At 45.0% G+C, this 26,050-nt stretch overlaps 1 protein-coding gene across 2 annotated transcripts in view; it reads right to left on the bottom strand.

The window, feature by feature from the left end:
- Positions 1–26,050, bottom strand: part of LOC135916035 (histone-lysine N-methyltransferase 2B-like) — a 103,660-nt gene that overhangs the window by 51,480 nt on the left and 26,130 nt on the right. For both annotated transcript variants that reach the window (XM_065449241.1, XM_065449242.1), the window contains exons 7-15: positions 23,625–24,483; positions 19,736–19,783; positions 15,562–16,105; positions 14,753–14,863; positions 8,021–8,131; positions 6,900–7,040; positions 5,211–5,306; positions 2,992–3,103; positions 2,242–2,297 (exon numbers count right to left, since the gene is read on the bottom strand). In XM_065449241.1, coding sequence (XP_065305313.1) covers positions 2,242–2,297; positions 2,992–3,103; positions 5,211–5,306; positions 6,900–7,040; positions 8,021–8,131; positions 14,753–14,863; positions 15,562–16,105; positions 19,736–19,783; positions 23,625–24,483 — 2,078 coding nt within the window. The remainder of the gene's footprint in view (positions 1–2,241; positions 2,298–2,991; positions 3,104–5,210; positions 5,307–6,899; positions 7,041–8,020; positions 8,132–14,752; positions 14,864–15,561; positions 16,106–19,735; positions 19,784–23,624; positions 24,484–26,050) is intronic.

Raw genomic sequence — 26,050 nt, 5'->3', positions numbered from 1 at the left:
GTAGACTTCTTTTTGTGCAAGGTTGTGATCATGCGCGAAAGGATTCCCACTAATTCTGCGCAGTTCTAGCATTCAAACTAATGCTCCGGATAATTCAAATGCATCTGTTGTTGTCTTGTCTAAAATAGAATCGCCCACTGACACAGTAACAGCTACCAAATTTTTGCCCATATATCCCCCACCAAATTCCAAAAAATTCAACAGTAAAGTGGGGATACGCATTATACGCGAATTTCGCCTTGAACTGTGGCTTCACGGCAGCGCGGTGCACGGTGCGCGCTGCTGTGAGGACACACTTCAAGGCAAGGTTCTCTGCCATTCTAAGTTTCTTCGTTATCTCCTATGGAACCCCACCTCCTCGACACCCATACACATTGAAGCTCCTTTTTCCCCTCTTTCACAGTCATTGATTCTCCTCTGCCTTACGTGTTGGCATTCCGCGTTTAGTAGTACTTCAGCCAATCCCACGGCACTCCCTCAGTCTGCGTAACGTGCTTCACGATGCACCGGTGAGCCAAATCACTGTTGGGATTTTCGGCATGGCTGCATTTGCTCTGTTGCTGCTGCCGATGCAAGGGCTTCTCTGTCTGCGATGTCATCTGCTGTCGTGCGAGTGCTAGCTGCGATGTTATCCAATTCATGTCAGGTATCATGTTATTGATTCAACCCCGATAAAGTCCGGCATGTGAATCCCGCTTTGTCAGCATCGCCGAAGAATGGGGGAACAGAGCCGCTGGCCAAAAATACGACGTAGACGAGTCGTGCATCCACGAATGGAGACTGTTCTTACGAAGATTTTAGCAGTGTTGTATACATGTACTTCCACAAATAATACATGAGAATTTTTGTTTCTTTCCGTGCTGTTGTAATTGGGGGTGCGAATCATACACGGTGGCGGGTTATATATGCAGAAACATGGTATGTTTTCGACATGAACTTCATCTATATTTTCAACTGTCTCCCCAAAGCAGGTAACAAGGGCACTGTCTAAGGTGTGTCATTCCTGGCGGTGCATGTAAAGCAGCAGAAGCAGCCTGAATGCGAGACACTGCCTACTCCGCAGTGCTCCCTTCTTCCTCCGAAATCTTTACTTGCCCAGCGAAGTCCTGATTATCGAAACACAGTTGCAACTTCGACATCTTTCATTTGTGTTAACTTTCCCGCAGCTGCCTCGTGGAGTGGACATTCTTCACTACTTAAAGCTTCGCCATTTTACTTCTTTGATGAACATTTCCCGTTACAAATGCCAATAAAGTAGGTGGTAATTTGTGTAAAAGTTCTGCTTAAGTGGAGTTTGCCAAAAAATGGGTCCCATTTAACCGAAGTTTGATGATACTGTGCCTATAGGCTATTCAACCAAAGCTGACATTACTGTTCTATTTATCCTGAATTTTCGTTTCAGGAAGTTTTGTTTATTTGGAGTCCACTGCAGTACGCGTTTCTTAATGATACAAGTGTACGTGCACTATATACAGTCACAGTACAAACACCAAGACACCTAGTAAGCATTCTGGTAGCCAGTTAGATCTGTTTCTAACATCGCTGTGGCAATGAGAGCCCTCATTTCACCCGCCATGCATGCATTGTATATGAAACCGTTAACAGGGCCTAGTATGCATCCCTTAATTTATATGCGTGCGCACACACCATGCGTCGAGAAGTGGAGAAAAACCACCTGTTTTGGAAAAGTTAAAAAGAAGCCAGTAAGATGAAAAAACCTGAGGGGACATTTAAAGCCAACACAAGAGTTGGGGTCTGTCTAAAACTCTGAAGGCCTCGGTATCTCAATGGTCATACTGTGACTGCAGAGAGCACAGCATGTGCCTGTCTGAATCGGGGAACGTGTGCTATGCCCCATAACAATGGCACCTGTCCCTGTTTGGTATGCTTCACCACATAACACAGCTATATTGCAGCGAAGCTAACATCAAAGGAAAATACTGCTAAATGAATCAATGGCGTGTTTCAGCAATTTTTCTGCCTTTTGTTTCATTCAACCTGGCGCATAATTAAACCAGTTTCATCGATCTCGTCAGGATCAAATTAATGGACGTCGACTGCATATAAATTCCCGACAAAGAAACCAAACGCTTTTAAAAGTGCTACAAGTCTTTTCACTTGCATCTCCCCATAGAATATCATAAAAAGAAATTTTCTGAATTCCTTTATGAAAACACTCTATAATTGATTAATGGTGACATTATAAGTGCACGACACAGAAGGTAGCAGGCAACGACTTACCATTGACTCATAATCGTCATCTTCATAGCACTTCTCACATAGTGGGCAGTAGTTGCCTGAAAAAAGTGCACAAGTAAAAGGTCAGTGCCGATCAGAACTCCCACATGCACTCAAGAGGCTAGCACTAAATCAAGTAGAATTCGCAGCGAAAAGTGCTTGATCCTGCAGGAATGAAACTTCAGGGACACACAAACAAACCAACAAAAGCTAAATCAAGCAGAACTAGATTTTGGTAATTTTATATTAGCTTCTTGGCCCCCTGATTTTTTTTTTCTTCCTGGTTTGTTTTCTAATAGCCAGCAGGTTCTTTATTCTGCTGTCCGCGAAGTTCCACACCTTGTTTGTATCACTGTGCAAGTAGGCTTTCCCAAGCTCTTTATTGTTGCTTCATTCCACTTCGATTTCGCATTGATTTTTTGCATCTGATCAAAATCAATGCACATGTGTAAAGTAGAGTGTCATCTATACACTCGAATGTAAGAAGGTTAGGGGGGGGGGGGGTGCATGCAAATGTTACATTCTAGTAAATCAAAATACCTGCATGAATTATCTTCAGTTTTCCCACTGTTGGTGCATGACCACTCTTTACAAACAGTTTTTATGCTACGTATGCACTTGCCTTTCTGAAACCCTTTTTTTTTTCTTTGGCTTTGACAAGTATGTTAACATGTTTGACAGGTACCAAAATCAAGTGAATCTTATTGACAATTGTTCCTTACAAGCAATGCCTAAAGCTCTCCCAGTGCTCACCTTTTTCCCGAAGAAGCAAACACTCATGGCACAACGAGAGGTCAAAGTTCCACAAAGAGCTTTTAGATGAAGTGGTTCCACAACTTTTGCACCGGATGCACTTGACACAGACCTAGGGGTGGGGGGTGGGGGGGTGGGGGGGGGTGAGAAAATGCAGAAAAGAAACAAAGTACTGAGTTTTTCACTGCACCAAATTGTGCCCTGCCAGCAGTGACATTTGGAGGACATGCATCTACAAACCAGAGTGCAGTTGTGCCATTTTAGCAATACTGCACATAATCAGAAATTGTGGACTTCTGCAGTTTGTACTTTCCTTAAAAATCATTATGCAAAGGGCACAAGATGACACGGTAAAAATATTTTTGCTCTTTAATGTTGTCCCCACTGTTCATTATGTGCCTTCCGGCATAACTGACAATAAAAGTTTTAATCGGTTCTATGCTCCCAGTGGCACACATGGTTGGGTGGCATCTTAAAACCTCCCTCTCAGAAAGGGAATTCAATGAATTATCTGAAGCCATGCTTGAGACTGAGAAATGGAATAAAGCACATGCGGCATAGCCAAACCAGCTGCTTTTCTTTTTCAGCAGGCGAAAGTGGCTGCTTGCATTTCAGATCCATGCTTTTGGTCTATTCAAGGTAGCCTACACAAAGGTCACCCACTGCGCCCAGCCTTTCATTTATTGATGTCACTTTCAAACATGACGCATAGTTCAAAACCTCTCTCAAGCTCTGAAAGTAAGCTTGAGTGCTTACCATAATAAAATTTTTCTTAGTCAACAGGACAATATTCTCAGACAATTACTTTTAAGGATACTTTCAAGTTTCTGAGCTGTTACATGACTAGCGTGCGCCGGACACCTTGGCATCTACAAGCAACAACATCCTTGGCCCAGTACCGGGAATACTGTAGCCCATAGAGGGCAACAGACTCGGTGCTAGTCATGCAGAAGAGTGTTCCTCAAAGTGATTGTGTTAGAATACAATGCCTAATGACAATACTTGAATACAGCGAAACCCCGCTGATACGTTTTTCAAAGGACCACAGAAAACACTTGAAAGCTGGGGAAATGGAACAATGAGGAACGCTGCAAATCGCCACAGCAACGTCTGAAACAGCCCTCAATGGCTGCCAGTACAGTTATTGGACGTCTTAGCACTTCTACTGTGACTGAAGACAGTGCATGTGCATGTGTATAATTAAAAGACATGTACTATGGTCCGTGGCAGTGGGCCCTTTCCACTCTTGATATGCTTCACCACATTACCTTGCACATATTTCACTGCATAACATGGCTGTTTTGAGGTGAAGGTGACAAAAAAACAGCAGAAACCACAGCCGCGTCGAGGCACTCTTATTGGAACTGATGATCACATACTTCCGGCATTTCGGGACGAGGCCATGGACAGGGCTTGACAATCTTAAACGTGACCATGTAACTGTGACTATGATAGGAGGGAGCATTATGCCATGCAGTCAGCCTTCACAAGGCAACACTTCGTGAAGCCTTCTCCTTCACTTTTTCTCCTTCAGAAAGTCCCTTAACATGTGATCTTGTGCTCAGCAGATTTAGCCCAGCATACTTCGTTTCAGGTAGGTTTTACCAGACATGCGCTTCTTCGGGTGCTTCGCCAACTGCTCTGTGCATGTTTTCTCCAGATATCCTTGTGCAACTTCAGTCGTTTATTGCAACGTACACATTTACTGTCTTTGCAGCAACATGCAAGAGAAAATTGTTTCTGCGCAGGTAAATTTATGTGGCCACCACAACCAAATGCAACATAAGATGCAGCAACATTACAAAATGGCGGCCTATAAATTGTGAGCATAGTACATAGGAGTCAATGGGCTTTAGGTTAGAACTACGAAAATGCAACATCGCAGCTGGGAAAACACAACAGCTTGGGAATGTATCATTGAGATTCCATTGTATCATGTCCATGCTTTCTCATACAAATGCAAAAAGTCATTTACACAAAAGTCGCCCACGGCATGTTCAACACTATTGCATTAAACATAATAACGTGAAACATAAGGAAGGCTGATGAGAGGTGATGGCACATTTGATTGCTGCGCAGATGTGTGAGGCATGTGCAATGCTATTCTGGAGCAGAGACAGATATGTCGCAGGGAGCTGTTATGCAACGCCTTTGCAAAAAGATAATGCATTTTATGCTTTCCACATCACAAAGAATGGCAACAATCACAATGTGCTCACCCAGATTTTCTTTTTCCTCGATGGCTTTGACGGATAGCCTGGGCCCAAGCAGTCCGAATGGTACATTTGCTGACACTTGTTGCACCTCAAGAGTTGCTGAAAATCGATGCAGTGCGCACATTATACGACATTCACAGCAAGCAAGCCAGGCGCATGACGATATCAAGTTTTTTAAAACACTTTTTTTTCTGCAAGCAAAATTGTAAATATCAGAACACTGACTTTTGTTTCCCCATTGTACGGTTACCTCGTAACTTGTCAAGAGACATGACATGCCACTGAGGCTGTTTTTACCTGCATTAAGTTCATGTTCTCAATGTCCAGTATACAGTTTTATTATGCCGTAGTGGTTATGTTAAGCTTCAACATACCAATATTTTATCTGCACATAATCCAGTATTCAGTTTTACCATGCTGCAGTTTAGCGTAAGTTCAGTTTGGTTAGGTTAAGCCTCAACATAACTAATTCTTGTTTAAACTTGAATGTCACTCCACATCACTTTCAGGCAGTTTTTCACTCAAGCTGACCTCAACACAGTCACAGTGTCTTTGACACTCTCCATCACATTTGTAATTGTACCTTGTTACAATAGCTCCAAAAATAGTTTGCCATACTTGGACCACTTATAGGTACACACTTCCAAGAGGCAAAAGCATGCAACACAGCTCAAAGGATAAACCCGCTCTAGTGATCTCTCTTTAAAAAATGGTGTGTTTTAATTGCCATTATGTAGCCCCTTTCTCAGTCAACAAAACCAAGCCCAAGCATGTGGTTCATATTATAAAAACTTGTGCCTTAATGCTCTTTCGACAGTAATCACAATTAGCTTTCTTATAGTATCACTTGCACAACTTTGGTTTCACACCCTAAAAGGGTAGCTGCTAAGCAAATACTATGCAAGTGCTTTAATTATTTTTCTTTTAAAGTAATAATGATGCGTAAATTTATTACAATTTCTTGCTTGTAGTGTTGGCATCTGTGTTATACAATGACAAATATACAGTCAGTGACAAAATTTTTAAAAACTTGAACAGGTTTGCGAAAGTGCCTCAAAAAGCTACCAACAAAAAAGAGAGGCAGAAAGTTTGTCAAGGCAATTTTCTACACACTTTTGAATTGATTAATCAAGGCAACTGGACTAGCTAGCACGTATTCAAATGACAAGACATATGTAAGCACAATAAAGGACAACTGATGAAGACTAGCACTCTTTCCTGTGTGCTTACTCTCATACACTATTATTGCACTCGTGTCTGTCTTAGTTCTTGAATTCAGGTGCGGCAATATCCTCTTGGATTTTTGTTTGTCCAATTATTTCATGTTCCCCGACAAACATGAACATAGCCGTGATGCAGTTAACTGCGACAGCAGTGAGCAACCCCTCTGGAGGTCGCCTGCAGTACTGGCACGTAACGACATAGACATCGATGCAGAAATAAGCAAAGGTAACTGAGTGGCTGAGTGCACCAGGTGACCAACCGATTGATAAGCTTCAATGTTTTAAAGAAACATTAGAGTTGTGACATACATTGTTGTCGAGAGCTATAGATTAATTTTGACTGTCAGGGAACATTTAGTTCAGTACACGAGCGCTTTCGCATTATGCCCCCTTGCAACGCGGCACCTCTGGCCAGGAATTTAGCCCATGACCTCCCATGCAGAAGACAAGGAAAGATAGAAATACTCACACTGCTCCGGTGTCCACAGGCAATGCAGGCTTGGCACCTAGGGCAGCACCAGCACTCTCGGTCCACGCCTGGTTGCGGCACTTCTTCAGTGTCAAGGCAGAACCAGTGGTATGGCTCGCAGCATACAGTGCAAAACAGCAGCTGTTGGAAGAATCAAGAATCCCAACAGAGCTCAAGCACACAAAAGTGGCCAACAAATGTGCAAACCCCCACAAAGGGAAGTACGGGGCTATCTTACACAGCAAGAGTGTGTAGTACTTGACTACGGTATAAATTGGAGCCATCTACCAAGTCTGTCTCGTCTAGATGGCTCACTTTACCCATGCACATTAAATCCAGACCTGCGAATGTTAAAATTTGAATAACACTGCAGTCAGAACAAGAAAATACTAAAACTTAGTGACAAATATAAAATAATGCTTTACTGCACAAGTTCATGACAGTTTATTAAAATTTTACAGCTGTGTTCTGCAGAGCCACTCTGAACAGGCCTTTAATGTCGCAGCAAGAATTAACTGTGCAAAAAAAAACAAAAACAAAGAAAATTAAAAATTTAATCAAATATTCACACAGCATCGGCCGAATTTCTCTTGCAGTTGTACATTGGTTCAATGAGCGGGTGGCACTGCTGCAAGCTCAAATAATTCAGTGAGTCCGAAAGTAAGGCCCCGAAAAAAAGCTCAGGGACTGTGTTCGTATTATTTTAAATTCTGCTATAAACTGGACGCAAATGAAAATTGTAAAATTAGTGTTGTCAATACAATGATCCTACATAAAAGAAACTAAAAATTAGACATTCTGCAATACAGTCATATGTTGGCAGGTATGTTTATCTAATCCTAAGCCAATTAAGAAAATGCAGATTAGTTATAACATCCCTTAATTTTTTTTCTCAAATTTAATCCTACAAAAGAAATTCTGAAAAACCAAGGCGGAAGTGCATGATGAGCACTACAGAATGCCCAGGGCACAGACCGTACTTCTTATTGATGATATAAATGCAAGTGACCCCACACTTGTCAACTGTCATCACGCCAGTGAACGACATTGCAGCTATTTTCTCGAGCACGGGAAGCCCAATAAATGTGAAACAATGAAAGCAGGAAAAACGCGAACCGCACCTCTTCCTCTCCGGCACTTCCACAGAGAAAGCAGACTGCTTGCACAGCAAATTGCTTCGCCGACACCAGCGGGAACCCTGATGAGATAAGCTTTGACCGCTCATACTCGTCCTGTAAACAGCACCACACCACACAGGTTAATGTGAGTACAAGGCAGAAGAGAGGCACGCAGTCAAGAGGACAGAAATTTATTTATTGATGTGAAAGCATCAAATGGGCCTATTGAGTGAAGAAGGTAGAGATGTCTGCAGTAGCGAAACGGCACCTAAATTTCCACTCGCTGTGATGCCATGTCACCAAGTGTACCTCGCACGCTCGTGGCATGCGGTGTTGGCACCACAGGTTGTTGCTGCTGCTTGCTGGCTCAGGCAGCATGTACAGCTATGGAATCTGAAGCATCTACATCGTAGTCTGCCCCAACTTCAGCACAGTAGCGAAACGTGGCTGTCCGTGCCAATACACACAAACAAGCGAAGACATGGGCAGTGAAATCACCATTACCATCAACTCTCCCAATACACAGCGGGCGGAACGAGCATTAAAACAAACATTACTCGCAGCGCAAAACTCAAAGGACTGCTCAGCAGCGTTCAATTGGACATTAATGCTTTCACATTCACAACTCATAAGAAGTGCTTAGGTGTCCTTGGATTTTTTATTTAATAAATGCTGGGGTTGCACACGCTGTAGGGGTTGGAGGACGGGACTTCGGGATGAAAATACAAAACTTGGGAGGGATTTATTCTACATTATATACAGGGGACGAGAGCGTCCAGTAACACTCGTACAGTCATTACGGGCCGGCAGCAACTCGGACGCTGCGGCCCGCGGCAAGAAGTTCGAGAGAGGTGAATCAGGGAATCAGGGCATGTCCCAGAATCCTCAGGTCTCTCTGGAAGGCTTCTTATAAGCCCTTCGAGCACTGCAAGTCACGTCATGTTTGACCAATGGGAGAGTCCACTCCGATGACGCCACTTGCAACCAATGGTAGGCGCCCGTGTCGCGGGGCACACCTGTCGGGGCTCTCTGCGGTCTTGCCACGCAGACTGGCAATCACTTCTAGGCCGGAGAAGGAGGGGGGCTGCACCTGCTCCATTGTCCGATGCCCACCTGCAAATCCCGGCGACTCGGCTCCGCAGCGGTGGCAACAGCCTTCTTCAAAGACGAAGGGGGTCGAATGAGCTCCATTGTCCCAGGGCCCCTTCTAATCCCGGCGGGACACGACCTGGGGGTCGCAAACTTGTTTGCACGTGTCTTCTCTGGAATGCGCTTTCCTGCTTCTGCATTCCTCAATTAGCTGTGCTGCAATCCGATGTGGTCTGGGGAACTCGAAGTAATCGCAGGAACCAGCTCCATATCTAACAGCTCGTCCTCGCCCCGGTAGTTCTGAATGGCCGGTGAACTCAATTCGCTGGCCATGAGGAACGCTGATAGAAGCTGCAGGGTACTGGGGTCGAGCCTCGTTTGACGAACTTCGGGATCCTTGGCCCTGGAGAACAAACGTCAAACAAACAAAACAACACAGCGCTGCCCCACGTGTAAGCGCAGGCTCTTCGCCCCTGACTCGCCAGATTATTACTGCGTCAAAATGAACCCTGATCTTTTAGTTCCCCAATTTTGACAACAGTTCCAACCACCCTTCCAGACAGCTATGCATTTCTCCTCGATTGCCGACAAGACCAGAGTACTATTGTTGTTGCAAAACAAAAGGGTCGTCGAGGATGCAAACAACAAATGAAAACAGCCGAACATAACTTAAGTGGCCTAACTACACGAACAGCATGTTTCCAATCTATCGCAGTGGCGTACTTATCGCACGTAATGGTGCCACTGAACAATCTGGTCAACTTCACAAGTACGTAATCACAAGTGCACCAGCCTTGTGGTCACTAAACAAAACGCGTACTTGCATTGTAGGCAAACTTTTCACTTACGCTTACTCACGTTTTTTCCCTGAAGGTCCTACAGGACACGTGACGTAAACGAACAATTAAACTTGCGGGACTTACACACTCCGCAGAACCCTTAAAATAATGCGTCTTTTAATAACTCGTTCCACGCATACTTATCAGAGAAGTCAGAATACGGCTGCCTTAACACACACGAGCAACCCAGTCATAAATCTGCTTCCTTCCGTCCACACAGGACATGCGCTAATGAAACTAAGAACGCTTCTCAGTGCAAATCATGCACTCACTGAAAATTTACGCGCTTAACCTTAGAAAATTCAACACTTAAAAAGAAAGAAGGTTAAATAACACACACGCGCGTTACGATAGGCCTCTCAACAATAACCTTGACCCTCAGGTTACTCACACACACACAAAAAAAACCTATCTACTTAGTAATGAGCATCTCGCGAGACTACATGTTTACATAAAACGCATCTTTCAAATCTCGAGCTTCTCAAACGAAAACAAACAAAGCTCAAACCTTACACATTGAAAGAAATCTCAGTCTCAAATCGCGAAAACATTCCGATGCTCAAAAATAAAATACAAAACAACACGTTTTCCTACTACGGAAGCTCTCTTGGCCTCTCATTCCAAACGCTTACGTCTGACTCATACTTTGAGTCGTACCCGGGGAGGCCGCAGTTTCAAAGCTACTCTGGCTACGGAGGAACAACAAAAGGGCTGATTCACTATCAGCTCCCCCAAGACGTTACGGTCTCCTGCCGATTTGCGTCCCCGCGCCCCGCTTTCAACACAAGCTCGATTGACCGCGTCGCTACTCCCCACCTGGTCTCGTCCTGCCACCTTGCGTTTCTTCGAACTGCACGCTGAGCTATGAGAAGAACTACGGAACGACGAGGAGCTTAACTGCCTCGTGCCCTTTGTCCGCGTCCGTGCAGAACATTCTTCGCGGTCCCCCTTTGACCTGTGGCTCGAACGTTTTGGATGCGTCAACATCGTCCTTGACGACCGCATCTTTTTCCTTGCGCCCTGCCCTTTTAGGTTTCTCGCCATTTTTGGCGGCGCTACATTATTTACCGTCTCTCGGTCTTTACCGCGCTTCTTTTTACGGCGCTTTCTCTTCGCACTCACTTTCATGTCGCCTCGTGCTTCGTGCTGGCCGGTACACATTTCGTCGGCCCGGATCGGCCTCTTACCCGCACAGTCAGAGTGATTTACATTTAAATCTACTCTCACTTTGCCTCGACTGGCGGACAGCCCAACCGACTCTGGCACAATGCAGCAGGCTTTACTCGAGTAAGACAACTCGCACTCTTGCGAACTGCCCTCTACTACATTGCCCAGCGCACGCTGTGAATCGGCACACAGCCCGTCGGTATCGATCGCTGTCTCACGCGCACAGTCCGAATGATTATTAACTGAACCATCCCTCTCTAGGCTATCTAGACTGGCGGAGAGCCGCACCGATCCCTGAACAATGCAGTTGTTCTCTCGTGAGCTACGGAGCTCGCCACCCCGAGAACTATTCTCAACTGCATCGTCCAGCTCGCACTTCACTTCTGCACGCACCTCTGGCCTGACATGGGTGCTCGCTTCTGTCGGGACAGAAGTACCCTTTTCTCCGCTAGCAACCTCGCTAACATTACCAGCGACGCACACACGCGGTAACTGTGCCAATTTGTTCGCAGCTGGCCTAGCTGTCTCCACAGTCATCTGTTGGCACAGCACCTCGTCGCTCTCCTTGCGGCCTTTAACGGCCTCTGTTGCCACTAAGGCATCGTTAGCGGCTAGCCTTTCCCCTTCACTTATCACTCGGCAGCTAACCTCACAGGCACTACTCTTCTCGTCGGCTTCTGGCGAAAGTCCGCTAGACACTTCCTCATTCTTTCGCTCTGTACTACCTACAGAATTCAGCCGTTGTCTCTGTGCCAATAACTGATCACAATACTGTATCTCTTTGATCAGTGCTGCCTTCTCTCTCTCATACTTTTCCTCTCGCTCAAGCTTACGTTGATTCTCACGTTCGCGTGCCTTCTCACGTTCGTGACGCTGACACCTAAGAGTAAGTTCTTGAAGCTCCTGCTTCCGTTCATTCTCGCGTTCTTCACGCTGACGCTCACTCCTAAGCTCACGACGCTCTCGCAAACGTACACGACGCACACGCTCTCGTGGTTCCTGTATCACTTCCCAAGCAAGCTCAATGCTTTTATCATCATTGCCACTATCTTCAATCGCCTTTATGATAGCTGGTGTTTCCATCCGTTCGTCCGCCTCAACTCCCAAATCGTCGCACACCAACAACAAGTCTAACCTCGTCAACCTTCTAAGATCCATGGCAGCTGCCCCGACAGGTGGTTAAAACTGTTTTCCTTAATTAATTTGTGCAAACACACAATGCATCAAACTCCCGATTCCCAGAACTATCAAAATTGAACACACAACCTTTGAGTCTGGCGAATCATAAGGAAAAAAACCACGCGCTCACTTACGGTTGCAGCACCCTGCCATCCGGTTCATTTGTCCGCTGTTCCCGGTTCCTTCCGGACTCCCTGGGTCGAAGGCTCGCTCCTTCTTCGATACTCCCAGTCTCTTCGGACCTCTTTCGACGAAGGCTCTCTCTTCTTCGCTCTTCCCGGTTCCTTAGGATCTGTCTCGACAAAGGTTGATACGTAGCGCTGCCACCAGCTGAAGCATTCGGAGGCGATCCTACCGCTGCCAACCAGATGTAGGGGTTGGAGGACGGGACTCCGGGATGGAAACCCAAAACTTGAGAGGATTTATTCTACATTATATACAGGGGACGAGAGCGTCCAGTAACACTCGTACAGTCATTACGGGCCGGCAGCAACTCGGACGCTGCGGCCCGCGGCAAGAAGTTCGAGAGAGGTGAATCAGGGAATCAGGGCATGTCCCAGAATCCTCAGGTCTCTCTGGAAGGCTTCTTATAAGCCCTTCGAGCACTGCAAGTCACGTCATGTTTGACCAATGGGAGAGTCCACTCCGATGACGCCACTTGCAACCAATGGTAGGCGCCCGTGTCGCGGGGCACACCTGTCGGGGCTCTCTGCGGTCTTGCCACGCAGACTGGCAATCACTTCTAGGCCGGAGAAGGAGGGGGGCTGCACCTGCTCCATTGTCCGATGCCCACCTGCAAATCCCGGCGACTCGGCTCCGCAGCGGTGGCAACAGCCTTCTTCAAAGACGAAGGGGGTCGAATGAGCTCCATTGTCCCAGGGCCCCTTCTAATCCCGGCGGGACACGACCTGGGGGTCGCAAACTTGTTTGCACGTGTCTTCTCTGGAATGCGCTTTCCTGCTTCTGCATTCCTCAATTAGCTGTGCTGCAATCCGATGTGGTCTGGGGAACTCGAAGTAATCGCAGGAACCAGCTCCATATCTAACAACGCCAAGCCACAATCTGATCGAGAGGCAGTTGGTAGTGAGGGGAGCTCAGGATTAATTTTGACCAAGTGGGTTCTTTAATGTGCACCTAAATTAACTACATTTACATTTCGCCCCTATCGATATGTGGCCACCCCAGTAAGGATTGAACCCAAAACCTTGAGCGCACAAGTGCAAAGCTATAGTCACAAAGTTACCGCGGCAGGCTTGCATTGACACAGGTATTCATTCAGTGATTTATTTATTTGCTTATTTATTTATATTCTATTTCTATTTAAAACCAGGGTATGCAGAAGTATACATTTCATAGGGAAAAGGCAAGGCAGTAAATACATACGTAAGCAATAAATGCATTTGGAAAAAAAGAAAAAGTCCTTCATAAGGTGCTTAAAGAGAATTGGAGGAAAAAATGGCACTATAAATAACTTTGTTCCTACATTATTGAAGAGGGCAGGTTCTCATAAACTGGCACACGAAAAAGGCAGATTAAGAAGGGACACTAAGGAAAAACACTAAATCAGTTTGGACTTTTAAAGTTGATTCTTTTAATACTTTTGTTAATTTCACAGTAACATGCGGATTACTAAGGAAATGAAGAGGAGACTCCCATTATTTCTCCATATTGTGCCGTAACTGCAGCACCGGTACATCAGGGTGACAACAGAGTTCAGAGTGCTTTCTCGTATTTGAGCTGCTGTTGTGATGGAGTGAAAATGTCCAGTTTTTGGCTCCCTTAACATACAATGCAGTCCACCTTTACCAATAACACATTAATTAGGGCCAAACAGACATACTCAATATCAATCAAGTCACGGCAAGCTGGTGCGTTTGATAAGGCCAGCACAAACCTTGCACTCGGCAACAGAATGCCACAGCCATATGAACCCAATGGTGCATGTGCTATTCGATCACGTTAACATGCCCCGTCGGGAAAAAAAAGAAAAGTCCAACTGGCCGTCGCCAGCTATAGCAGGCTTGGCCTATAGGCCTTTTCTTTTGTGTGACAGGGTGTACTGTTAGCAGCACAAGTTTATATACAAGAGTACCTAAGCAAAACTTCAATATTTCCACAATGTGGGCACACAGCCTAACATTTGGATTTAAAACCTGTGCAAGTAACACGCGAACAATGTAATGTTACACAGTTCTACCGCCTGCAGTCACAAACTGTTAGGAAATTCAACATTTCCACAAATCCCGCGGTCTGTAAACTTTTGACGCCAATTGTACTACACATCAGTGCAGCAAGACACTGACAGCATTAGCTCCCGCAGCATTGAATTATTGCGGCGCGTGTAAAGCATGCCATGCTACAGGTGGCTTTGTGGGACACCATAACTTCCGTGCACTGACTTATCGGCAACTTATTTGTACGGAAGTCACGCAGTGGCCCCAGAATGTCAGGAAGTGCTTACCCACAATAAGGCCTGAACCAGGGGCTGGTTTCCATGCCCCACAGACTTCTTGCTCAGCTGCCGAGAAGACAGCGGGTGGTCAACAACCTTGGGCACTAGAGGGGCATACATCTGGAGGACAGGCAAAGAGAGTGAGTCTCAAGTAAGCGTTGACCGTATTTTCAAAGTTGTACGATCTCTATAACACGCTTCTAAGATGTAAAAAAGATGACACTCGGCAAGTACAAGGGATGGGATACAAAGGGTATAAGTTGGTCCCGAATTTCCAGACTTGGTAGAAAGTTTTAGCAGACTGGTTTTCAGCTCCTCCAAATAAGCCAGTAATGCAACATCTTTTCAAATCCATTCTAACTATCGAATGGTCTGTTATGAATGTCATGAGGGATGGGGAGAGGGGGGAGACATTGCTTGTTCAAATACCAGGCCCCGATTCTACAAATATGCCACCCACCTTTGAGCTCAAGAAGCCTGGTCAACCAATAAAGTTTATTTCTCTCTCTCTCTCAGAGGCACTTCACTCATAACGAACACACCCACTTGTAGCAAATATTTAAGTTCTTTTCCCAATATAACACCTCCTTTATTAGAGGTCAATATCCATAATTACAGAATTAACTTTTGTATTTACGATGAGCGGTCCGACGTGACTTCCATATTTCTGTCACAAGTCCAAAATTTATTTCAGCAGGTTCTGCGCCACGTTTCCAGAAAGATAATATAAATTTGGAGGCCTTCAGAACACAGTCATAACTCGCGACTGCAGGGTGCATATCGCACCTGCCACAAAACAAATCCAGTAGGCAGTATACCTTTGCCTGCAGCCTGGCCTCCTTAGCAGCCGCACTGTTGCTGCCACCAGTGCTGCTGGTGGCAGTACTGGAGCTGCCATTGCTGTTCTCCCAGCTGCCCAGGCTTGCAGTCTCCTGATCGGCAGTGACACCACCAGCCGAGGAACCACCCTCTTTGGCGCTTCTCAACTCTTCGGCCTCTCCTCCAAAGGGCGTCTCGGTCTTGCACTTGGCTACCGGGGGCTTTCGTGTGGGCTTCTTCTTGGCAAGCCGACTTCCTGGCGTCTTCACTTTCCCACCGGCTTTCTCCTTCTGCCTCAGCAGCCGCTTGTACTTGTCCAGCTTGGGCCGGTACCTCTGCACTGGCTTTGGTGGCGGCAGCATCCTCTTTGGCTTCCTCCTCGTTCTCGTCTTGGTCGCCGGCTTGTTGCCAGCTTCCTCCTCGATTTTGCACGACTCCAAGGGGCTCCTCTGACTCTGCTCTGATGCCAACTCTGCCTCACTCGCTTCGCGCTGTGCAGGACGGTTCCACGACTTCAGGGACAAGTTCGAGCAGCGCCTTTGCCTGGGAAAGAGTAACTGCACTTCAAGTTTCTGTACGGATCCTCACTCTATTCCCGTTTCATACATAGCAGCTAACGCTACTAAGGCTGCAGAGACTTCTTTTACTGCTTGCATTCGCTACCAAAAAATACAGTGCAACATACGAAAGCAGGATATAGGCATGCATCAGGTGATTCGGTGTAACGTTAAGCCTTATATATTTATACCACAAAAAAGACATAATTATTATGTTTAAAGCATTGCAGATCAGAACCTATTTACCTGTAAACAAGCGGAGTGAGACATTTCTGCAACCAGAGCTATAGTGCAGCACTTGCACGCACGACCAAAACATACTACAGTAAAACCTTGTTCATTCGGATTTCACAGTACTGAAATAAATGCTTGATATTAAAGTTAAACCTTGACATAACAAACTTCAATATACCGAAATTTTCGATATAACAAGGTATTTAACTTTTCATAACCTTTTGTACCTAGAACACCATGCATTTGAAACCCCAATATAATGAAGTGTGTTTGTATGCGATTACAATATCACAAAACTTCACTGTCGCCGCAAAGGAATGCCAAGACAATAAATGGAAACCTCCAAGGACGCAGATGGTCAAATTATTTAATTACAAGCAGCTGCTTGCAAATTCACCTCTCAAATCAGGTACCGCACGACAAGAGTGACCACCGAATATGGAGCTGCATAATGTTCCGCATTAAGTCCAAGCGTGATAACATCCTATCAAAAACCGTGCTTTAGGTGCGAGTGAAAGCCAAGGAAGGCGAGACAACAAATATAGGGGCTTCACGAGTGCTGCCTTCCCACGCGATCAGAGGGAAAGAGGGGGAGGGAAGTGAGCTCGCAGTAATGCGATCAAGCATGCACAAGGAGGTGAGGGGAGGGGAAGGGGCAGAGCAAGGAGTTAGCTGGTGGACATCTCAGCTGTGGCTGTACATGGCTGTAAGCGCGGCAGAGCGCATACGCAGTCACGCGCCCTGCTTGAGAGGTAATCTGCCACGTGTGCAAAGAGAGGGCATGCCGAGACGCCGTGGCACTAAGCAGTCTTACCATGCATTTAGTAATAAAGGTTGCATAATCTCAAGTTTTCAGGACACAGAGGAATGAAAGGCAGACGAAGCATTCACTCCCTGCTGCCGGCGCTCTTCCCAATAGTGTCGTCCTAGTGCGGGCGACACTATCAGCCGCAAGCGCGGAGTGCACGCTAAAGCGAGGCTGGCTTCGCTTAATTCGTATCGCAGAGAAGATATAGTCAACGTACGTGGCAGGAAACCATATCATTCGTCGCCGACTCCCAAATTTATCAAAATGAACTGTTTTCTCATTCAAGTTTGCTTTTTGTGATTGCCTGACAATTTGGAAAATTCTGCAGCCCCTTTCTATGTAAGGAAAATCGATCAGGAACTGTACTTATTTGCACAAAAGGTCGAATTTCAATAGAACAAAATTTCAATATTAGGAAGCAAGTTGCCGATTTTACCAACTTCATTATACCGAGGTTTAACTGTATAACCAAATGCAGAATTATCAAGGGTATAAAGAAAATAATAAAGAAATGTTTACTACATCAATGCACTTTTATTTACTGAATGAATCAGCAAATCCCATTTTTATTTTTCACAGAAGCTGTAATTCTCGTCACCTCGTGACTGATAACCGCTTGCAGCGGCGAAAACCTCGTGATTTCCTTCACAGTGCGGCCGTGGAGCATGTCTGCATCCAAGAGATGCATTTCACCATCTCATGCACATCCCAATTACTTTTTTGCCAATGAGCCAGTAGCCAATAAATTGTCTGTCCATCGCAATATAGCCAGTGCTCTTCATCCTCAACAGTTTCTGTGGTATGCAACACTGCAACATGTCAAAACGAAACTACTGTGCCACAACCACTGCAGACAAAAACGTGGTTGCTATCGAAGCGATCATGAGTGGTGCGACCATGTTCTGAAAGCATGCGGATGACGAGCACACCGAGTCAAAATGAAACTACTGTTTGCCACAACCGCTGCAGACGAAACCACGGCTGCTATCAGCGTGATCATGGACGGTAACTATGCAGTCATGAAGGCATGCGGCCAACACGATGTTATGCATGGCAATAAATGCAAGGATAAAGGCTATAAAGGCCCAAATATGTACGAAGCATTCCTCGAATTAGTTCCTGTGATGACTATGGTGATGTGGACTCCGCCGCATCGTTTCGGTAAGACGGCAGCGCCACTTTTCCACTTTTGTGTCACACATTTGCAGCAGTCCGAGAGTTGTCGGAATTAACCAATGTGCAGAAAATATGTACAAATTAACAAGTTTGATTAGATTAAATAGTTATTACATGTCTCAGCACTCATACTGTTACAATGGAAGCACATGCACACTTGAATAACTAACGGACACATACTGCGTTCCGTAATAGTGGGCCCTATCCGCTCTTATCATGCTTCTCCGCAAAACGCTGCTGTATTGCGGCAAGTCGACTTGGGGAATGGCAAAAACTAATATTGTGCTGAGGCACGCTTATCGGGACTGATCGCCTACACTTGGCATTTCGAGGGAAGTCACAAGCAGAGCTTCACAGGCTTAACCACAAGTACACATTTATCATCTTCGTAGCAATGTGCGTGAGTGCCTTTGTCTCTGCACTGCTAAATTTACATGACTACCACATTCAAAGGCATTGTAAGAAGCAGGAACATGACAGATGGTGACGTCTCAAATGGGAACATAATACCTAGGAGTCAATCGGTTTTAGGTCAAGACCGCCGGAAAAACTCAACAGCCATGAACATACCAACAGGGTTTCACTTTATTTGCTATTTTAAGCAACATTTACAAAATAGCAACATGATCAAACGTTACTAGCAAACACAAGACAGCCCTGCATCCAACACCTGAGCAGCAGACTGTGCATTACAAAGTGAGGTGCCGACAGCGGATTCAGTGCCTAAAGATATGAGACACCTTCGAGTGGCACAAGAAGAATTATGGTTTACAAGGTTTCCATTGCAAACAGCACCGGGATGCTTACAACATTTGAAATCCTACACACACACACACACAAAAAAAAAAAAAAGTTTCGGATTTAGTTCTGGCCTCTTTTTGTTTTTTAAAGCATTCTTCATTAATTTTTTAAGCTTCTGCTATTGAAACTAAACAGCGAATTAAACAAATGCACTTGCCAATAAGTGCATTCTAGAGCAAGTGTCACTAGACCTTTCCACGTGACAGCCTGCAAATGATACTAACAATAAAGTGCGCTCGGTCTAAGTGACACTAAATTTTTCCATCTTACAGGGATACAACATGCTGAAACACAGACATTTTAATTTCAATTACTTGCCAGTCAATCACCATAAGTATAATACACATTTTAAGATAGTGTAAGAGAGCAGTCTTCCGACACTTAAGAATGCACTACTGCCATTAAAACAGCTAGTGACTGTAATGCTTCTCGTAGCAGTCAAACCTGCTCATCCATTCAACTGCTTCAGCCAATTAGAACAGTCTTCTCGTCTCCATGGAGATGGAATGAGAGTTGGAACAGAGCGATCGGCTGCAGATATTAACTTACATTTGTGAACTCGACAACGGAACAGAAAGGGAAGCAAAAAGTACTCACAAGCATGCCTGTTTCAGAAGGTTCTTCCCACCAAATTTCTTCTTGTCCCTGTGAATGATCACAACATAAAAGTGCTTTTTGTACAGGAACCCAAAGATGTATTTTTACTATTGACAAAGACCAACACTTCAAAGTACTTTATCACACAGGCACATTCACATAGCATACAACCACGTTTTGGCATTTCTGTGCCATGTGATGACTTGGCTGCCCAAAAAAATAAAAAATTTAATTAGAGAAAACATGACACAGAAATAGTGGTAGTGCTAAAAGACACAAGGGCAGAAGAACAAGGGAGACACACACAGCACTATGAAGACAGCACACTCCACTGGCGATGTAGGCCACAGTATGACCAGGACCATGAGCAACATATAAAACGGGGCCCATTGCACAAGAAATGAAGTCAACCAGAGCAGCAATTTGGGCTGGTTGGTAATGCATGACAGAGAACTAGCTGTAGTGCCAAAAGGCACAATTCACTGTCACTAGTTCTCTGTCATGCAATACCAACAAGCCCACATTGCTGCTCTAGTTGACTTCATTTTTCGTGCAACGGGCCCCTTTCTATATGTTTTCTGTGATCCCGGTCATACTTGTGTTGGAATCAGTTATGTGTTCTGTTATGTATGCGCGACGCCACATGAGAGAGGCGGCGCCAACAGCGTTTGTGTCTGCACGACGGATCACGTGATGCGCGGAGCCTATATAAGAGGCGTTGACTGAATAAAAGAGGCTCTCCTCGATCACCCGAAAGACAGCGTCCTGACTGCATTCTTGGGACACGGGGTCTCATCGCGACAGTACTGTAGCCTATGCATCCAGTGCAATGAGCCGTTCTCATAGCGGTGCATGTCTCCCCATTGTTCTTTTGTCCCTGTAGCTTTTAGCACTACTGGTAGTTCTCTGTTGTGCAACACCAACAAGCCTGCATTGCTGCTCTAGAGAGGACATGTCTGTTCTGCAGCATGAATGGTCTCTGCAACACCCCTCTTCACCATTTCCTGTGTCTCAGTCCGCAATACATATCCAGCTAATAGCATCACAATCACCATTGATGCCATCACTGAATACGAAAGCCCATTGGTGGGTCTGGACAATCAAGAGAGGTGAAGGGAAAGGGGGGGAGGCTGCATCAGGCATGAACAAGTGCACTTACAATTATGAAAAAATAACCATGGGCAGCAAAGCAAAAAAACATTGAACGAGGCACAAATTAGAAGTATTTGGTTACGTTCCTAGATCCCACTTCTGGAATGCTAAGTAGACGAGTCTTACTGTGAACAGCAGCTTAGAAAGTTGGAGACTAACAAAAATGATAAATGGGTGGCAAAGCACACCTTTATGTTCTGACACGAGAGCCAATTTTGGCAGTGTCTGCTTGTGGTTAGTTCATTATTTGTTGAAGGATGACATTGCATTATAAAGCAACGAAGGACTCAAACAAGGATCTTATAGGACCTCCATGCCAGCACAAATACTTTTTCATACAATTTAGCGTATGTTTGCAGCAACAAAACTGAAGAGGAAGCTTTAGCTTGGGTCCAACTCCGACGCGGCCTAATCAGATACATGTAAAACGGAAAAATGATTTTCTGACATAACCCTTGCACCGATTTTAATGAAATTTGTCGCATTTGAGAGAGAAAGTTAAATTCTAGTGACTGCTGGAAGCAGAATTTCGATTTAGGGCTTGAATTTTATGAAAATGATTTTCGAAAAATCGGAAGTTTGAAAAATATAGAAGCACGAAGTTTATAACATAATAGCTCTGCATCAAAAAGAAATATCGCAGTTCCGTAAACGGCACCCATTAGATTATTCAAAATGGAAAAATTCATTATGTCAATTTATATCCTACAAGAATTTGTTATGTTGTGTACATAGGTTCTGCAGAAGCTGTATTTGCACACTACAAAATTTTTTGAGCATCATGTGTGACATATCAATTTTGTCCGCTTTAGCCATACTATTAGATGCAACTCACAGAACTGTGATATCGTTTTTCTTTGCTGCGTGACGGAGTTGCAAACTTGATAGTTTCATTTACTGAAGATATGTGATTTTTGCTATTTATTAATAAAAATTGACCTAAATAAAAAATTTGAATTACACGGTCACTAGATGTGAAGTTTTTCTATTAAAAATGCAACAAACCTCGTCAAATTTGGTGTGGTGGTTGCCAACAAAAACGAATTCTCCTTTTACATGTATTTAGATAGGAGCCCCTGAGCTAAAGCTTCGTCTTAAGAAATAGAAGGGCTGCAAATGCAGAACTAAAGCTAACTCTAAGATAGATTTTTTTTCATGATCTCATTACAGATTCGAAGCCTCCATTTGCTCTATAAGCTGGAAGCATGTTCAAAGATTAAGACCCTGAGTCAACATAGTTATAACACAACACTAACTATAAGTCAAACTAATGTTGCAAAATGAAATACAGTAGACTTCTATTTATTCAACACCGGTTAATTCGGTCCTGACCGGACATCCTGGCCAGAGCCCATAAATTTTTATGGGACCAAACTTTCATTATTTCGATCCTGAAATTGGCGTTCGCCAGACAATTCTAACTTCATTGGTCAACATGCGTGTACCCAACCCCAATGGTGACCGCAGTGATGACACTTATAGCGGCAGCATCTTGGCAGCACTTATATAGCGAATGCATCAAACACCTGCCATGTCCCACCGAAGATGCCTATTTTTGGCCTCCTTCAGCAAGGTTCTAAAGCAAGAACAATAGTTCACAATGAATTATTATAGTATTTACCCGAATATGACGCATACTGTATTTGTAGTTGTTTTTTCAGAGGAAAATTTGTTCAAAAATTGCTTCGGCAGTCCAATCTGATACAAAACTAGAGACTAATGAAACTGAAACTGCATTCACAACAGTGTACATTAAGAGCCAGCCTAGACAGCGTCATTGCCATTGCCATCACAAGATGGCCACCAAGCATGGCGCCAGAGTAAGTTTGCGCATAGCATGGCAACAACAACGCTCTGCTTTGTCTGATTAGGAAAGCGCATACAAACAATGTTAGTTTACATGTTAAGCTAGTGACAACTATTCGCGTCCAGAGTTCTGGCATTCCGGAGAATCACATGCATCACAGTACGAAGTAACAAAGTCTAGGCGGCGACCAACCCGTTTGAGACTGCTGCGGAGTCGTTTGATAAATGCAGAATACCATGCACACACTATGGACTGTACGGAGGACGAGACGTTGCTGTTCTTTGTAGACGGTGTTAAAGTGACGACAATGGACTTTACATAAAGTTATATTCTCTAAGAGTAAACTTCGCTGATTTATTTTCTTCTTTTCTTTCTTTTTTTCCCACAGAATCGGAGCCATGCTACCTATCTCTTGTTAAGAAATTGGGTGCACGTTCAATTTTGGGGTGTGTTGGATTTGGGGCAAATACTGCCAAACGAATCAGCAGTGTGTTTCAGTTTTTTTCTGCCTCTTGTTTAACTCGACTCACAGGGTAATACAACCAATTTCGTTGTTCCCATTAGGATCAAACTAACAGAAGTCAACTGTACAGGTAACTTCATGCAAAAGCACAAGTATCTTAGCTGCCACAGTATAGCACTGGCTTCATATTTTCCTGAAAGCTATATGAGCAGCATTAGGTCACGCCCATAATGACATGTACCAAATAAGCATGTAACCCACATCCTGTAGTGTGTAAGGTACCTAGGAATAGGGTGTGATACACGTGAATGCTTCATCTCACAGCTTTTTTACAGTACAAGCAGGGAGAGAGACAAATGAGATGGGAAAGGTAGGAAGGGCGAGTTATCAGCCAAGCTCATCACTACAGTAGAAGTGCTTTGAAAAAATAAGAAAAAGAAGGAAGGAAAGCCACAGTAGATACTGACCGGCAACAGACGCATTTGCCACAGTCCTCTGCCAGACAGCCCGCACACTGGTTGCAGCGGCCTTTGCGAACCCTTACATGAAGAATCTTGCTCACAGGCACTCGGAACCTATCTGCCTTGCGCCGCAGTGCCCTACCGGAGCCCGACGTCTCCACTGGCACCTCTCCTTGTTCTTCTTCACCCTTGTTTGATGCAAGATCCTCCACTGGTGCCTCTGAAAGATGCTCCTTTTCCTCTGCAACATCAGGCGATTCCGTTCTCGATGGCTGCGTCTTTGGCACACCCACTTCGTCACTGATGTTCTCCTGTTTCACCTGCTTCACCAACTGATCGAGCTGCTCAACCACTGGGCTTTCCACATGCGTTTCATTGGCCTCCGCTTTCCTCTTTTTTGTCTCCGGTGTCCCCAAGACTTCTTTGGCCTCCTCCGCTCCTTGCTTCCCCTCCCGGCCAACTTTGCTCTCACCACTGGCACTTTTTGCGCCCCCTCTTCGCTGCTGCTGACCTTCCTCCTGCTGGCCATCAGTGGTGCTATCTTTCTGCTCCTGTCCATGCTGCTGCCGGTGGTGCTGGTGCTGATGCTCCTCGTCTTGGCTCTGCTGCCGTTGCCGCTGCTGGTGATGCTGGTCTCGGTGATGGTGGTCCGTCCTGTAGTTGTGGTCCTTGCCACGACGTGACCTCTCGTGTGGCGGCGGATGGTGCTGCTCGTCATCCCTCCCGGGTGCACCGCCACCACCTCTCCTCTCATGGTCCCTCCTTCGGCCTCCTTCATCCCGCTTCCTGCCCCCACTGTCGTCCCTCTTCTTGCTGTCATCCTTGCGGCGGTTTCGCTCGGGCACCTCAGGAGACGAGTCTTCTTCTGCAAAGTAGCAGCAAAGTAGTGTAAAGTTGTTCACACGCTTAAAGGGACTGACAACTGACCAAAATGTGTTGTGAGACGTTAATGGAAATGAAATGATCACAATTTATAGTCATAAAACCCAGCACACTGTTTGCAATTTAAGTAGGAATTATAATTTTAAATATGCAAAAAAAAAAGTCTAAAAGCCAGTAAGTGGCGCGGCGGTGAAATCTCGATATTTCGCATGTAGTAACTATATGAGACTATGGAAGTCAGCTGTTATGGAGTACATTATTGCTTAAGTTGCAGTTCCTATATTATTAGGCTTTTGCGCTGTATTCTGTGCATATCAGGAAGTAAAGAAAGTCCATGCTAACAAGTGGAGTGGCAGAGCGGACAGAGCTGTTCAATGCATCACAGCACACTTAAGGGCTGTTGTACATGCAGGAGTCTGCATGTTAGTACCCAGAGTTCTATGGTGCTGTGAGGTACAAAATGCCATCGACAAATTGTGCTATGAATTGGTGCCAGCACTGCAATAATAGCACTACTGGCGTATCCTACCACTTAGCTTGGCTTGGCTAAAAGAAGAAAGCCTGGCGTATGCAGCCAGCAAAAGCATGGCCTTCGAGATCAGATGGCATTACTCAGAGGGAGCCATTGCAGGGGCTTAGATTCAGACACCAACTATTATTGTAAAAATAATTAACACTTCATAAAACCTGAACCGCGGAAACATAGGCTTCAAAAGCACAATACAGTCGACTCTAGTTGCAACGGATCCTGATAATTTGACAAAAAATGTCCACTTTATCCGAAGTCTGTAATATCCAAAACACCTCACTTCCGAAACTTTGGTCGCAATGTGTAATAACATTATTGCAAAGAGTGAGTGACGAACGTCCAAAACAAAAGAACAACCAAACAAACAAAAAAGCTGCAGTGTCACCCGAAAGGCGAAGCATCAATTGCAATAGCAAATCAGTAGACAGCTACGCGAAGTAAGGATAGTACTGTAAAAACCGGAATATAGGTCGAACTTTTTTTCAAAAAACCATCGCGAAAAGTCGACCCTCGACTTATATACCGGACATTGGCGGAAAAACAACGGAAGTGTTGCAACAATGGGCGGATGAAGTAAACAGCTGCCTTCGCCATCGCCATCAGCAGCGCGGCGTTGGTTCTTTATTTTTGCGACAGCGTTTCCACTGTCGCAAAGTTATATTAATTTAAGGCTGCATTTTCATTTTGTTTCAAAATGAGCAAAAGCCGATGTCAATTCACCGTCGCCTTCAAGAAAAAGGCGATTGAATACGTGGAAGCCCACGGCAACCTGGCGGCACAGCGCGAACTTGGAGTATCCGAAAATAGCATTCGGTAGTGGCAGAAGCAAAACTTACAACTTGCAACTTGCAGTTGCAAGTTGCAGTTAACTTGCAGTTACAACTTGCAGCAACCAAAAGAAAAGGTCATTTCGTGGCCGGATCGCAGCGGACTGCAGAACTGGAAGGCAAGGTTGCAGAGTCCGTCCGAGAGCTGCGTGTAAGATCGCTGCCTGTTGTCGAATGCATTCGTTTGAAAGCGG

Source organism: Dermacentor albipictus, chromosome 4, assembly GCF_038994185.2.
Source record: "Dermacentor albipictus isolate Rhodes 1998 colony chromosome 4, USDA_Dalb.pri_finalv2, whole genome shotgun sequence".
Taxonomy (NCBI): domain Eukaryota; kingdom Metazoa; phylum Arthropoda; class Arachnida; order Ixodida; family Ixodidae; genus Dermacentor; species Dermacentor albipictus.
Note: the sequence above shows the minus strand (reverse complement) of the source record. Positions and strands in the feature narration are given on the sequence as shown.